This window comes from Pogona vitticeps, chromosome 3 (assembly GCF_051106095.1).
Source record: "Pogona vitticeps strain Pit_001003342236 chromosome 3, PviZW2.1, whole genome shotgun sequence".
Classification (NCBI taxonomy): domain Eukaryota; kingdom Metazoa; phylum Chordata; class Lepidosauria; order Squamata; family Agamidae; genus Pogona; species Pogona vitticeps.
In genome coordinates this window covers 236,175,074-236,191,176 of record NC_135785.1, presented here as the reverse complement: position 1 = coordinate 236,191,176, position 16,103 = coordinate 236,175,074, and the positions used below count along the sequence as shown (strand labels likewise).

At 41.4% G+C, this 16,103-nt stretch overlaps 1 protein-coding gene across 2 annotated transcripts in view; it reads right to left on the bottom strand.

The window, feature by feature from the left end:
• Positions 1 to 3,108: 3,108 nt before the first annotated feature.
• The window catches only part of LOC110074027 (galactosylgalactosylxylosylprotein 3-beta-glucuronosyltransferase 1), a 63,034-nt gene continuing 50,039 nt past the window's right edge, over positions 3,109 to 16,103 (bottom strand). For both annotated transcript variants that reach the window (XM_020783843.3, XM_020783845.3), the window contains exons 5-8: positions 14,261 to 14,796; positions 12,606 to 12,902; positions 11,060 to 11,163; positions 3,109 to 6,327 (exon numbers count right to left, since the gene is read on the bottom strand). In XM_020783843.3, the coding sequence (XP_020639502.3) occupies positions 11,077 to 11,163; positions 12,606 to 12,902; positions 14,261 to 14,796 (920 nt within the window). In that variant the 3' untranslated portion in view covers positions 3,109 to 6,327; positions 11,060 to 11,076. The remainder of the gene's footprint in view (positions 6,328 to 11,059; positions 11,164 to 12,605; positions 12,903 to 14,260; positions 14,797 to 16,103) is intronic.

The window sequence follows — 16,103 nt, the reverse complement described above, 5'->3', positions numbered from 1 at the left end:
TAGGATTTGTAACCCTTCAGCCTGGAAAGTTGCAGGCCCCAGAAGACTATCCTAGAGCATAGCACCTAATGCAACTAAGTTTTTCCACTGGTGTGCAGCATCCCTCCACCCTCACTCACCCCAGCATTATGCGTGCTGTTCATTTGCCGTTTGAAAACCATGGAAGGTTTAATACAGAAACATGAAACATTCCTGACAAAATGCCTTAAACTGCTCTTAAAATAATATATTACATCAAAACAGCCAATGTTGTTTCCACTTACTGCTTTTGAAATGAAACTGTCAAGCTCTTGTTATTAAACAAACTACCAAAAATTCATTGCGTATGACTGGCATATTTACTCTATCTCCAGTCTCTGGGGGGAAAAAATCACAGACCAAAGGCCCTTTTAGATCCGTTTTCACAGCAGCTTGCCAAGTGCTTCTGAATTTTGCAAGTGGGTAAGTATGGTGTGAAAACAATTGACCTCCCTTATTGTTTCATCTTCATTATCTGGAAATAGAGGGGCTACAGAGGATGCAGCCACAGTATCTCTTACAGTCTCTCATTTAAGCTCCCCAGCATCTTCCTCCTGAGACAACGTGTTTCATTCACAACATTAGGAAGTTCAGCAGATAACTGTTTACAAGTGTGCTCTGTTGTCCCCACAACAGCTTTTCAGGTATTTGAAGTTGAACCTATCAAACTCTTTTGAACTTTTCTTGTGCATTTTTTAATTAACCTGTGGATACGTCCCATCCAAGTTTTGGAAGTCGTAGACACTCTATGTTGAGTTTTTACATACGTTGAGACTTTAGCACTCATTATACCAGGAAGGTAGGTTTAAGGAAACTGTGCATTTGAAAAGACTGTTTCAGAACTGGAAAAAGAAGGATGGCCTTTTGAACAATTTTTTCTTAATGCTCCCCATTCCTCCCTTCCCTTTTTTATTTTTTATTTTGAGGGGGTGATTGCTGTACCAGGATAATTCTTTATACTGAATGTCTTGCTCCTGATTTGGAAATGCAGGATCTATCAAAGCCTAAAGAATGCAACACGCCTACAGCTAACTGATAGGGTAAGAGACATAGCTAATGAAATGAACTAGAAATTGGAATTTTGTTAATGGAATTAACAAAGACTGGAGAAATTCTAGAGATGAGACAGAACTAAAAGCATGCACCTAGTGATGTGGCTGGAATTAGAAGTGCAGATAAGTTCAGGCATTGGATCTTTGGGGACCTAATTAGTCTCCGGGCAAATTGCTACACAAATTGTCTATAAGAAATCTTCTGCTCTCCAAAGGTGTTCTTATTTGTTCCCAATATGCTTTGCTTGCAGGAGATATGTTTGTAAAATAAATCATTAATCAATGATTACATGCTGTCAAATTGCTCTAGTCTTTCAGCCTTTTCTAGGTACAAAGAACTAAGAAGTAATTTACTATTTCTTCCCTCTGGTGTTGTTTTGGAACCAAGTAGCTTGGCCAAAGGTCACATAGGGTGGCTCTTCTCCTGGCAGATGCAATGGAGAATAGGATTCACAATCTCTGGTGCTCCAACCCAGCCAACTTGAGATTTCCAGTATACTGTACCACTAAGATTATTCTTCATTTAGAAAAGCAACTACGTTTTTCCCAGAGGAGAGCAGCTGTGCTGTTTTCATACCATGTTTAATAATAGCCAAGAACCCCCCACCATAAATAAACATCAAAAATGCTTCATTGACATTCTGTTGCTCTTATTAACAATGCATATTTTCCCCCTGCCTTACAATACAGAAAGTTAATAGTATTCATGAAATTCAAGGACTGAAGCACTGGCCCCAAGGAGATGTCAGAGAGCTTCTCTGCACAAGTCTTTTGAAGCCACTCCTTTCTCGAACAGGAAACTCCTCTGTCAATTCTTCCGCCATCCTTCCAATGACCTCTGTTACGGTTCTGAGTCTTTCTCCATAGAGGTCAGTTGGCTAATACTTCTCCTGCCCACTGTCTTCAGTCGCACAGTTCATGCGTCTTTCTATTTTGCAGAACAAGAATGCACAGTCTGGGGCTATGGGGATGCATGTTGCTCTCAGTGCCCTCCCCCCCCCAAAAAAATTCAGACATGCTTTCCCAACAGCCCAGCTGGTTAGTAGAAATAAAATCCAAGATCCCATTTGCCTACCACTGGTAGGCAGAAGTGGATAGAGTCTCAGTAGAGATTGCCATGGGTTAAGACTGCACTAAGACCTGTGAGCGTTGTAAGGGAAGGGAAGACTGTGTATGCACTGCCATTGTTCCTCAGGCTATACCAGGTGCAACCCTGCAGGCCACAAAGGTTAGAGTTGAATCTCCCTTCTATTAGAAACTGGATTGTGCATCAGCCAGCATAAAGAAGGAACAGGATGCTCCATCTCCTGACTGGTGTCCCTTCCCAGATTCACAAACCTTGCTTTCTCACAATTCTTCCTGGGAGCATCACCTCTTTTTCTTCATAGACAGTCCTGCTAACATTCTAGACTCTTATTTATTTATTTTATTTATTTATTTATTTGATTTGTATCCCGCCCATCTGGTAGGTCAATACCACTCTGAGCGGCTAACATAAAAATATACAATTATAACAGCATAAATCCAAAAATATCAAATGTCTTGCCTTCCTCAGAGTTTTGCGGAAGTTAGGTTCTTTTTTGCTACAGCTCCCAGAGTTGCCCAGACAAGATGATCACTGTCCAGGGGGTGGGGTGGGCTGCAATATTCTGGGAACTCTAATCCAAAGTGGCAGCTGTCCAAGTTCTGATCTTCGAGTTTTCCATATCTCCAGATAGGGCTAAAAAAAGAAATTGAACCCTATTTGTGGGGACCCTGTGGACTACAAATATCAATGGTGCACTTCTACTTTCTGAAGACTAGTTTCTTAACCAGAGGTCTAAGGAACAGAAACCTTCCAGGGGGGGGGGAACCCAGAGCAGTTGCATGCAACATGTAAGCTCCATCACTAACCTGCAACAGGGCCAGTGATGTCCTGCTAGTTCCTTAAGGCAGCAACAATCCTATCCTTAGTAAAGTGGAAGTAATTGCCATTGAATTACTTCTGAGTAAGCATTTCAGGATCACATTATAAGGCACATGAATATAAGATGCAGAGTTACCAGATTTTAAAGTTTTATTTTGATTTTTCCACGGAATAGCTATCCAATATAGAGAAAGAATGCACATAATACCTTCTCTTGTATCATCTTAAAGTGATAAGGCTCAATTTTTATATGCTGAATTGCTTTTAAAAGCATAGAAGCAGGCTAGTAAGAAAAAAAACCTCACCACTTGACAACTGTGGTGAAAAAACTGCTCACGTAAAGAAAGGCAGCAGGGACATAGCTTGCACCTTTATTGGACTACATTTCCCAGAAGCTCCAGCAAGCCCCGCTTTCCCTCAGCCATATAGAGATCCGTGTCTCTCCAGAGGATACCCATTCTGGTATGTATCATTGTGCTATACAATGGCAGTTTCAGACATTGCTTTAAACATGTCTATGAGAAGTTAAATTTAGCAAATGACTGCAGTTTTGTTACACAATCAATTATGTGCATCTTTAATCACAAGAAACAATTCTGGGCAGGCACCATCAAGGATCTTGTCGCAGTCTCTGGGTACTACCAACTTGCCTTAGCAAGGGAAATCTGCCTGATTACTCCTCCTGCAGATGCTCCTTGTAGCAGAAAAAGTTTACTCCAAACCCTTTACAGCTAAAGCAGTGAGCATGGGTTGAATAAAACATGGACTCAGTCCTCCCAAACTTAACATCAGCCTTGTGTGGGGTGGAGAAGGTACAGCATTTCTATTTCAAGTACTTCTTTTTAGCATCTGATCTTCAATCTATTCACTGGAAAATGATAAAAATGATGCTTATTAACAATGCAGGGTGGACATTGGACTACAATTCCCATCAGCCATATCCAGAAAAGCCAATCTTGAGAGATCCATAATTTCCCAACTGGATATTAGTTGTTACAGAATGGCCTTTATAAACATTTCCTTTAAAAAAAAGTTTGTAGAAAATTTCCAGGTGCTCATCCTATTATGAGGTGACTGTTGTAGTCACAGCTGGTGTAATAACTGAAAACCTTAACAATCCTTGTCTGCCAGTCTCAAGTCCCATACACATTCTTTCTTTTTTAAAATTACATACTTTCCTCATTACTGTGCTTCTAATTATTTTGCTAATTTAAGACACCAGGTCCCCCCCCCCGGTGCACTCTTTAATAGGTAAGGTAAAGGTTCCCCTTGACAATTTTTGTCCAGTCGTGTTCGACTCTAGGGGGCGGTGCTCATCCCCGTTTCCCAGCCATAGAGCCAGCGTTTTGTCCGAAGACAATCTTCCGTGGTCACATGGCCAGTGCGACTTAGACACGGAACGCTGTTACCTTCCCACTGAGGTGGTCCCTATTTATCTACTTGCATTTGCATGCTTTCGAACCACTAGGTTGGCAGGAGCTGGGCTAAGCGACGGGCGCTCACTCCGTCGCGTGGATTCGATCTTACGACTGCTTGGTCTTCTGACCCTGCAGCACAGGCTTCTGCGGTTTAGCCCGCAGCGCCACCACGTCCCTTAATAGAGTGAGCATGAAATATATAGTATGACATTTCAGCTGTGAGTAGAAAATTTGTTATTCCCTACTGAGATTTGGATGAGGATTGGGGGTGGGGTTGATGGATGGGAGTCCTCACAAACATGCCAGATCATCCAGGTTAATACAAAGGAAATAGGCAGAAAAGACCCATGTTATAAATAAGTTACGAAACAAATCAGTGTCCTGTTCACATCGAAGAATCCTTTTCAAGGTTGATTAGAAAAATGTCCCCCTTCAAATTCCTCAATTCTGAGAACTTCCAGCACATACGGAACTCCAGAGGTGTGCTTTTTTTGTTACATGAGCAGAGCCCACTATAGGAACAAAGCAGTTGTGCTGTCTTCAATCCATTAAACCTTTTGACGCCATGGCCTAGTAATCCATTTGTTTTTAATTTTCCTCTGGTCCCAAGGTTTGTGGATGTCCTGACAATAATTCTTCAACTACAAGTGTGACTGTTGGTTTTCAGCAGTTACTTCTGTTTTCCATTTATGGTTTACACTGGATGGCTATTTCTGTTTTGCCAACCAGGATGTGTAGCAGCCATTTCCCTCTACCATTCTCCTAGTTCTGTTCCTGGATAATACTGTTGTCATTGTTTGCCATCATCACCTGTGATATACTTGGTGTTTATGACGCAGCATGGCTCTGCTCACTCCAAACACGTTGTTCATTTGGAGATCATAGCAGTCTAGCCAGGCAGTGAGCTGAAATTGATCATGCAGGTATGGCAGCCATTCCAGAATGCGATCTGCAAGTGATCTGCAATGCTGCAAGAACACAGGAGTACCTCTGCTGGATCAGGCGAAAGATGCCTCAGAATGCCACATCCTCTTTCCAACGATGGTCAGCCATGTGATCCTGCATCTGGAAAGCCATGATATAGCTGTTGCCCGATGTCTCACCCCATCAATTGAGAAAGGTGAAGAAACACTGGACTGGAAGTAGTTGCCTCTGTCTCCCAGGGAAAACAACCTTGCACATGAAGATCTGAGCCTGGTGAGCTGCTGAAACTCTTGAACGGAATGGCCCTTGCTTTCTAGTTCGGTTTGTTATTCACACACAAGAACAGTTGGACCCTTGTACTGCATTTTGGATGTGAAGAAGGGGATGGATGTAGGAAAATGAACTTTGTGTATTTCTGAACAAGAAATGCCCATTATTTTTCTCTCTGTGTGATTAACGAGGGTAGGAGGAATCCTCAGATTGATTGAGGGTTCAAGCTATTCTGAGAGCATCTTTTACTGCAAAGGATGCTAGTGTCGTCCAGTGTTAATGATGCAAGGATGCCCTCCTTTTGAACTGCCAGGCATTGGAACAGCTTTGCAGAAGTTAGTGTCACAGCACTTCACAAAACAGGGCTTCAAATGTTTATTTAGAGATGTGGGGTTAGCAAAAAGAATCCTGTTCTCCATGCAAAGCTGGCTCTTCTTACATTGTCCCAGATGGTTTTGTTACTGGTGGGTTATTTCTTTCCCCAGATAACTGCTTATATTCCTTAAAACATCTTCCAGCAAATAAATGTAAATGCAGAAATGTGTTTTCCTTGTAGTGTAGTGATTGGCAATAGTACAAAGGAAACGGACTTGGGCATGACTTTCATTTTTGTTGGTTTGTTAGTTTCTTTCATGGCTTTAGGGAAGCTGGAAGCTGCTAGATATGAAGATAAGTAGGGTGTTATTCTTGATTGTTGCGTCTGTATGCTGCTGAACAAGTGCAGAGACATGAGAAGCGACTGCAAAAGAAAAAAACACACACAAAGAGATTTTAAAGGAACAAATGTAGGAATGCAATATATGTCGTGAGACTCCATCAGCTAAGCAATAGCAGGGATCCAAAGAAACCTACACAGACTCATACACTGAACTACCAGTTATACAGTGCAATTACTGCATTTTCTCTTTGAACAGTGGAGTGCTCCCAAAACCATATGGCAAACTTCCTTTGAAACCTGCTCTGCTCCAAAAGCTGTTCTCTCACAAACAACAGAAAGCTGCTGTTTAGGAAAGGCAACTTCAAAGCCCCCAAGGAACTGATTTCATGGTGATCATCATCACCGTTTGTATTAATTCTCCCTGCAAAGAGTTCAGGGCTGTATACACTGTTCTCTCCTCCCTATTTTGTAATCATCACAGCTCTGTGAAGCTGACTAGATCCAGTAAGAATGAGAAATCAGAAATTGAGTAAAAATTCAGGGGTAGGAACACGGGTGTCGACAGGGGAGGGTGCTTGCCCCATGGAATTCCAAACTTGGCATTCTTAAAAATGTACATAGGTAAAAACTACCACCAGGTCAACAATCCATAGGTATCATTAAAACACTCTGCCACTTGTGGATGCCCTTGCATGGGAATAATTAGTCTTATACATGGCTTGGCATAGATTCCCACAATCTCTTCCTGGTATCTACGCTGAGTGCAGCTAATGGTAGTCGTAGACCAAAGCATAAGTTTTATACTTGTGGTGCAGTAATTAAACTGGTGTACTGCAGTGATGACTCTGCTCACAACCTAAGTTTGAACCTGAGTTTATTTCCACCCATAAACCTGATGACTAAAAGGGCGATTTGGTCTCTCCGGTTCTCCTCTGACATTCTAATTCTCTTTGGATAATCTTGGTCAGTATCAGCTGAATCATTTAACGAAGAGCCACCCTGTAGTTTACCAATATTTCTTTCTTTCTCAGAATTCAGAAACAATTGTAATATCTTCCCCAGATTTCAAAGATATGGATAACCCAGGTGTATCGTTTCCATTATGTATAATTATAATTCAATTATTGTTTTTTTTTCTAATAATTTGTTCAAGATTTATAGAGTTAGCTCTGGTGATATCTTGTCTTAAAAAACTAACGCTGATTTCATTGGTTACACAGCAGAGCCTTGTGGCACAGTAGTTAAACTGCAGTACTGCAGACATGACTCTGCTCACAAGCTGAGTTCGATCCCAATGGATTCAGGTAGTTGGCTCAAGGTTGACTCAGCCTTCCACCATTCTAAAGTCGGTAAATTGAACATACAGCTCTCGGGGTGGGGGGGGCAATGTGTGGCCTGCATAACTAAATTGTAAACTGCCCCAAAAGTGCTCTAAGCATTATGGGGCAGTATATATAAGCAGCAGACTTTTGCTTTTGCTTCAGAGAAGGATTGCTAAAGCATGGAGGAAAAATGGATTACTTTCTTGGATTTAGGTCCCAGACCACAAAACTGGTCTCAATTCTGTGGGAATATTTATTAAATTGTTACACAGCTCAGAAATTACACCATAAAAAGAATGGGAAACTACCATGTTTCACTCCCACAGTTAAGGATATTTATTTATGCAGTACGTCCAATCAATAAATCCTCCCAGAAGAGAGACAAAAGATATTTATGGGGAACTCAAAGGCAGTTCTCAGATTTGCATGCGCGTGGCAGGCATAAGCAAGCATTTTGCTTCAGTGATGTAGAATGGAGCCAAAACTCTTGCATACAATACGACAAAAGGGTGGAGGTAGAGAGAAGCATTTCTCCCTCCTTTTGGGGGGTGTGTGCTTATTATGTACTCATAAAACAGCAACCCATTTGTCTTTTGATTCTTCTGGAAGGCATTTTGAGGATTGGGGAAGCAAACACAAAAAACCTCTCCACAAATGAATATTTTCAATCCTGTAGTTGAAGAACATCTTGCAAATGGCCCATTTAGCCCCGGGGTTCTCAAAATATGAGACAGATCTCCTTAGAGAGAATGCAGATAGTAGCTAAGCTAAATCAAACTTCTCTATGACACACTGCATTCTGTGTGATGGGGTTGGGTAGCGGTTAGAGAGAACCCAAAAAGGCTTTCTCATGCACCACCACGAGCACCATGTGACTATAAAAAAGTGCAAAATAAAAGCCTTTGACTCGATACAAAACTTCTCTGGAAGTGCTACATCTTGAACCAGAGAGTTTCTGCCTGCGAAGCATGTGTTCTGCCCCTGAGCAACGAGCTTATATCCTGAGCACGGGAAATTTTAATTTCCTTTGTTGGCCCCCATTTCCTTCCCACCATGATCAACAACCAATCATGTGGAGCAAGAGAGGGGTTCAAAATGGAATGTCATGGCACGGACATACAGGAAAGTCCTCCTTCTTATCAGCCTGCCAACACATTAAAGCAAAAGAGGAGACTCTCCTTTTACAGGGCCCCAAGCTCATTTTTGCAGGCCTGGGATGCTCCCACAAGCCCCTTCTACCCCTTCCCAAATGTTTGAATTAATCATACCGCTTTGGCTTCTGTTTTGTTTCATTACTCATAACCTCTACAGGCTACAAGACTGACGGTAACAAATCAGGCAATGTCCAGGCAATAGGTCTTTAGCATTTCAGTTCTCAAAGACAATTTAATTCAATCCCACCCACCCTGCAGCATAAACCATTTATCTTCTTTTCATTTTCTTATTTCTTATTTCTTATTTCTTGTATTATTATTATTATTATTATTATTATTATTATTATTATTATTATTATTATTATTATTATTATTATGGATGACAAAGAACCAGTTATTCTGTACTTGTACACATACTGTAGGTAGTTTCAGATTATTGCCTTTGGGAAAGTTTAACTATTAAAAGGAAATCAAACATTCTCTGCCTTTGTCTTCAGGGTTCCTCTCACTGGATTACTAAATGCTCTCTCTCTGCATCAACTGTGTTTATGTGAGAGAGGCAGCTACAAGAAGCCCTGTGGGTAGCAAGTATGTAAGAAGAGTTTGATTATTATATATTGTCCTGGGAATTGCTCTGACTCTATATACATCCAGCCAAATCTGGTGTGTGTGTGTTTTAGCACTTGCTGTTGAAGACTGACTTCTAATACAGGATTACCTTTAAACAAAGTTGAATCAAGCTGTAAATTGAAATTGAAATCCAAAAGGATACGCTTAAAGGATTATTTAGTTATCTTCAATTTATTCTAGTGAATTCTAAACACAATAATGAAACTGAGAGGTAAATGCATCTAAACTGGTTTTAATGACCACTGCACAAGCACCATAAAGGAGGCCCTATTATATTGGCATAGTTTTTGTTTTTATTTTACATTTCCTGTGCTTTTAATGTAAACTGTTCTGAGGCTTTATTATATCAATGAGTGCATTATTGCTGTTCTTGAGTTAAAATTTAAGTGATACTTTTCTTCCTACTCACTTTATCTTCATAACAAGATAGCTCAGATTGAGAGCATGTCTAGCTCAAAGTCACATACTGCACTTCACCATGGCTCTGGAACCTCTATTTCCCCAAGTCCCAGTTCAACATTCTGAGATTTAACAGCAGACAAATAAATCAACAAATAAAATAATCAAGACTTTCCCTCTAAAAACACCAAAATAATGGAACACCCTTCTGTAGATGTTGAAATTGCTTGACTTCATACGGACACTCTTTAACTGTTCCATCAAGCTTTTAATCTTGTACAGTGTAATTAATCAATTTTAAAATTGGGGGGGGGAGGGAATGGAAAACTTTCCCTCTGTCAGTTCCTTCACGTTAGACAGGATTTTGGGATCTAAACTATAATGGGATTTGATCAGCTAACATTATAGACACATTGCTTCACCATATAGATTGTTCCCATTGAATTGTGAGCTTCCATATCAACATAACACCAAACTGCAGGAGACACTCAGCTTACTGTTAGAAGCTTTTTCACACCAGAGATGTCATCGGGGAATGTCATTGGAGCTTTGTGCTTGACCAATCAGATTACTAAACAAAGGCTTCCAGATGATCAATCATAAAATAAAGCAAGCCAGTCTGCAAGATGCAGAAGTCAGAAAAGCTTGTAGTAGAACAACGACCCCTCTTACAATTTAAGGGAGCTGTACTTAGCATGGTGCTGCCAGATAGAATACATGATACTGGGGCTGGGAAGCAAAGAGTCTGATTTCTTACAAACTATGAAGTACCTTATACCAAAGAGACTTTTACTTTACTTTACTTTTTTACTTTTACTGAATTTATACCCCGCCCCTCTAGACAAAGTCTAATCTTAGTATCATCTACTCTGTGTGTCCACAAAATTATGGATTGATTTTGGGATTTATGTGTGCTAAGCACATACTCTACAGCTGACCTATGGCCTCTTCATTTGGCTTTCTACATCTAGGTAAAGGTCAACACTTTGGGCTTCTTTAATCACTACTATGTTGTTTATCAGTATAACTCAAGATCATCAACACTGTTCCTCAAGCTGACACTCAGGCAGGCAAGTAGTACTAAAGACAGGGGAAAAATTAATATAGGATCAGCAATCTCAATCCTTGTATTACTAAGAAAATTCTAGTGCCAAGAAAAACAAAGCCTTTTATGGTGTGCATCAAAAACAGAGTGATCAGGATACTCAATATTGCAGAACTGAAATGCTGAAAGCTGAATATTTTGCTTGAAAATGTTTGAAGTGTCATTCCTTCAATCACAAAAAGCATCAAGAGAAACATACTTACATCATCAGATGATTTCTTTATACCTCCACCCTTGGATCAGTGAATCCACGCTTGCCTTCATTCACTAGTGTTGGCCTTTCAGTTCTTGTGTGCCAGACCAAGATCTACAAAGGGAATATTCATTTTATTAGAATCACACAACTGAGTCTGAAAACATCTGCAAATGTATTTGATTGCCATCTGAAAAGTCTCTAGAATAGACTAAGTGCTTAAATGAAAGGACCCTTGGATCAGAGCTGAAAAATGTGTGGCACTCTATAACATCTTCTTGACATAAAGCAGGGAATGAACTATGCAGATGATGAGACTGTAATTTTGGGGAGCCCTTTTAGAAACAAAGGCCTGAACTATACATCATAAATAATGTATTATTCTGTCTGAAACCACATATGTGTTCAAGAAATGTGTTTGCAGGAGACTCTGTGGAGTCAGATTTGAAAACAAAGTCCACATTTCCATCCCAATTGCCAATTACAAAACAAATCAAGGTAATCTGCAAATTATGCAAGATGTGAAAAGCTCCCAGCTATAGCACTTTAAGCCTAAGGAATGTTCTCTTCTAATGACACACTTTCCATAGCATAGTTTGACCCTAATTATCTCCTTCTCTGTCCTATTTTGCTTATTTTGCAGAGTCTAATTAAACAAGATGTGATGTGGGTCATTTGAATCAACAGCAGTGTTGCTTTTATATTAAACATTTTACAACCAAGTTCAGTGGTACAATCCAGACCAGTATCACCATGTCCAGAAAGCAAAGGGGGCAATTTCTGGACATGGTGATACTGGTCTCTTGCCCTTATCCATGCTCACCCAACAAATAATAACAGAAAAAGTGCTGGCCACAATGGCTGGTTTTCAGGGAGGATGGATGCTGTAGTTCAACAATGCCTGGAAAAACTGAGTTAGGGATTATTGTTCAGATTACCTGGCAGCTCTCTGTTATTCAGATTTGACATGTGGCTGGACTTTATAAATGAAACAGGAAACAATTTGTTCAAATAAAGTTACATGTCAATTGATTCACTCAAATCATCTGGAGGGGTATGTTTTGCATTTATTTATTTTAAATATTTTACCATACCTTTCTTATTTGTAGATCACCTGCTCTCTTGTTCTATGAACTATATAGTCTAATTATTGAAGGCTTGGTACAAAGGTAATCATCTCCCTTTCTTTGAAAGCTGGATAGGATACATTTTTTTCCTTCTCTTTTTACATTTCTGTTCTGGTAAGTCAAAAATCATCCACAAATATTCCAAAGAGATAAACTGGAGGGAAAAGAAGGGCATTTCTCCTAATCTTCAGGACTTTTTAAACTAGCAGATTTCTTGGCACCCAAAGAGATGACTCATCCAATGGCTGCCCTTGGCTGGTGTATGTGTGTGTGCGCGCATGCGTGTGCATGCATGCTCATGCTCATTATGTAAGAAGAGTAGTGACTGGAAATTAAAAAAAACACACAACAAAAACTATAGAGTATGGAAAAGTTACTTTTTTGGACTACAGTTCCCAGAATCGCCCGGACCACAATGGCCATGCTGACCTTTGTGCAGTTGGCAGCTTTAGGCTCCAGTCCATCCATTGTCACCAGGTCCTTCAATAAACTTGTTTCTTGATAACCTCCTTTCACTCCATCCAGCTTGAAACTGGCCTGGGGCTTCTCTAGGATCAATCTGATGTTGATGGCAAAGCCAGCCATATCAATGGCAAAGGGCCGGTTTGGATCGAATACGGTCTTCCAGCCCACCACTTTGCCTGCCGGGCTCACTTTTGGAGACTCATACCTGAGACCACCAACAAAGGCAACTGGCCATACCGATACCTTCTTTGTGTAGCGCATCTGCTTGTCAGAAAGAAAACACAATGGTGACTGAAGTATTTCTAATCCTGTGGGCCTCCTCTAATGATTTCTCCAACCTTTCCCAACCTTCCATGCACACACAAACTTGTTTTCTCAAGGTCTGGCAGAACTTGGAAAAGCTACCTTTTTTTATTACAACTGCCAAAATGCCCCACCAATGTTACCTCCACACTGGGGATTCTGGGAGTTATAGTCCAAAAAGTAACTTTTCCATGCTCTTAAGATTTAGCTTCTTTTTCCCTCTTGAACATCCTTTTCTTCTCTTCCTCTGTTTCCATTTTCTCTCTTCTGAGTCTACCAAGCCCTGTGTCTTGCTTTTTACTTTACCTTTCCACTCTATCCTATGGGGCCAACCTCTCTGTATATTAATCCATGTGTTGTACCTTTTGGCCCAGTCCAGTTTTTCATTGGCAGAAGCCAAGGAGAAACTCTGAACTAGCTACAAAAATATATGTGACTGGCAAGGAAAGGTTGCACCACTGTTTTGAAACTAGAGCTGTATTCCCAATGAGCACACCATCCCTCTCACATGTCTTTTCTACCATCCAACTTACCTGCAAGGACTGGTACCCTACCCATTTGAGATCTCATTTGTACAGAATTGCACTATAGGGCCAGTATTGCCTAGAGCAGTGGTCCCCAACCTTGGGCCTCCAGGTGTTTTTGGACTTCATCTCCCAGAAATCCTGGCCACCAGAGGTGGTGATGAAGGCTTCTGGGAGTTGTAGTCCAAGAACATCTGGAGGCCCAAGGTTGGAGACCACTGGTCTAGAGCACTGATTCCCAACCTTGGGTCATCCAGGTATTTTTGGATTAAAATTCCCATAATCCTTAATCACTCCGGTGCTGGCTGGGGTTTCTGGGGAGTTGTAGTCCAAGAACACCTGGGCTACCTAAGGTTGGGAATCACTCATCTAGAGCAGGGTAGTCAACTTCAGTTCTAGCAGATGGTGTTAGGCAGCACCTCTTCTCGGCACTAGCCTGAGAAGCCAGTGGTGAAGAATCCTATGTATTGCAATCCAGCAATATCTGGAGGGCCAAATATCAACCAACCCAGTCTACACTGGTTAATAGTAGCTCTCTTGGGTTTCAGGTTTGAGTCTTCCCTAGACCCAGCTGGAACTGCAGAGACTAAACCTATGGTCCTCTAAACACAAAGCACACACCCTGCCATTGACCTATAATCTATTTCATCTATGGCTGGCTCAAATTTCTATCTAATCAATCACAAATCTCAGTGTGCACTAAAACTAGCTATGGACTGAAGCATACAAATGTTGAAGGATCCCGAATCTTGCACCAGAAATAGGATGTCGCCACAACCTTGGTTCTCATACCTCTTCAAACAGCTCCAGGCTATAGGTGTTATCATCATCAGCAAAGTACACTACACCCTCTGGTGGTGGTATGGTGCTGAAGCTTTCTCTCAACCAATGTAATCCAAGATTCCTCTGGAATGTGCCTCTGGGAGTATGAGATGGGATCCAGGACAAGCCCACTTTCAGGCTCTTAGGAGTCTCAATGTTCAAGTGAGTAAAATTTATCCCGGCCTTCTCCAGCAGATTAGACACTAGGTTGGTCCTTCTGGGTGAGTCCTCCACCACTACCCAGTGGAGGTTCTGCACATGGAGGAATGTGTTGGCCAGCCGGGTCAGCTCAGCCTTCTGCACTGGCCGGGTATAGGTGGGCGTGATCACAAATATGGTGGGCAAAGCGTCTGACCAGGGGGGAGGCCTGGAATACACATAACTCCGGATTATTTTTGGAGCAGTCCCAACGGCTGGTTGCCGAGCGCATGATGAGAGCCCATCTTCTCTTGCTAGGGATGTGCTATTGAAGAGGGATTTGGCTGTCACATTTTCATCTGTTTCCTCTAAAGCATAAGGAAGAAAGAGAACAAGGAATCAAAATATCCATCCACTGCAACATCCCTCTGCAATTTTTTATTCAGGATTTTCCCCACTCCACTTTGCATTCTAATTTTTCTTCCTCTGGGCATTTAAAATCTGATAAACTGTTAAAAAAAAACAACCACAAGGAAACAGCATGATAATTAGAACTGAAAATGCCAAGGAGATTGAAGTTATGACTGCATCGAACAAAAACATCATTTGTAAAAGAAAATCCTTCCTAAGAGTTTGCAGATGTCAACTCAGAGAGATGCAAGCCCACCATAGTGGTTTGTATTAATGTATTTGTATTTGCGTATTGGGTATCAGTTTGCCTTTAGTGGGTGCATTGTGTAATCCTTTGAGATTACTTTGCACATGAGAAGGATACTTTGATAGAAGATCCGTTAGGAAAATTTAGTGTTGCCAGGTGGCAACTCAGAGAATATTTTTCCTTTCAACTCTTCTCACTATAAGATGTTGCCAAGTCTGCATCTCCCACCTAGGTTTTTTTGTATTCACGAAGGATTTCATGGCCGGGATCTAATGGTTGTTGTGGGTGTTTCTGGCTCTTTGGCCGTGTTCTAAATACTCCACTCCCAAGCCAACTACACCAGAGCACGGAGTGCTATCCTCTGAAGATGCCGGCTGCAGAGACTGGCGAAACGTTAGGAAAAACAACCTTCAGAACACGGCCAAAGAGCCCGAAAAACCCACAACAACCACTAGCTTTTTTCCTTAGATTCTAGGATTCATCCCACTTCCACCTTTGAATGGCAATAGAGTTTCCATCTTCTCTTACAGCAGGAGTGTGGCTTCCTAGATGTAACTGGACTGTAGTTTCATGTATTCTACACCATTGGCTATATAGGGTAAAACTGATGGGAATTGTACTCTGACAAAGGACTACACTTTGCCCACTTTGTCCTACATTACTGTGCTATGTTTTCTGGGAACAGAATCTAGTTAAAAAAAAACACATGCAAATAAAATTCCTGGGCTTTAGTTCTGGTTACATTTCTGTCTGCAATGTGAATGAAAAGTAAAAGAAAGCTCAGACTTCCGGCTTGACGCCGCAACGAGACAGCAGCAGGAGGACAGAGCTCTGTCCCCTGGGCTGAATTCTGACCTGTTTGGGACACCCCAGGGTGTCGAAACCACCCTGAAGAGGTGGTGAACTGGGGGGGGGAAGCCTGTTGATCACAGGGGGGACGGTGGTCACCCCTGTTTGATCCAGAAAACTCCCTAATCAGCCAACGGGCAGAAACAAGCAGCTTGGGCTTGCTTGCAA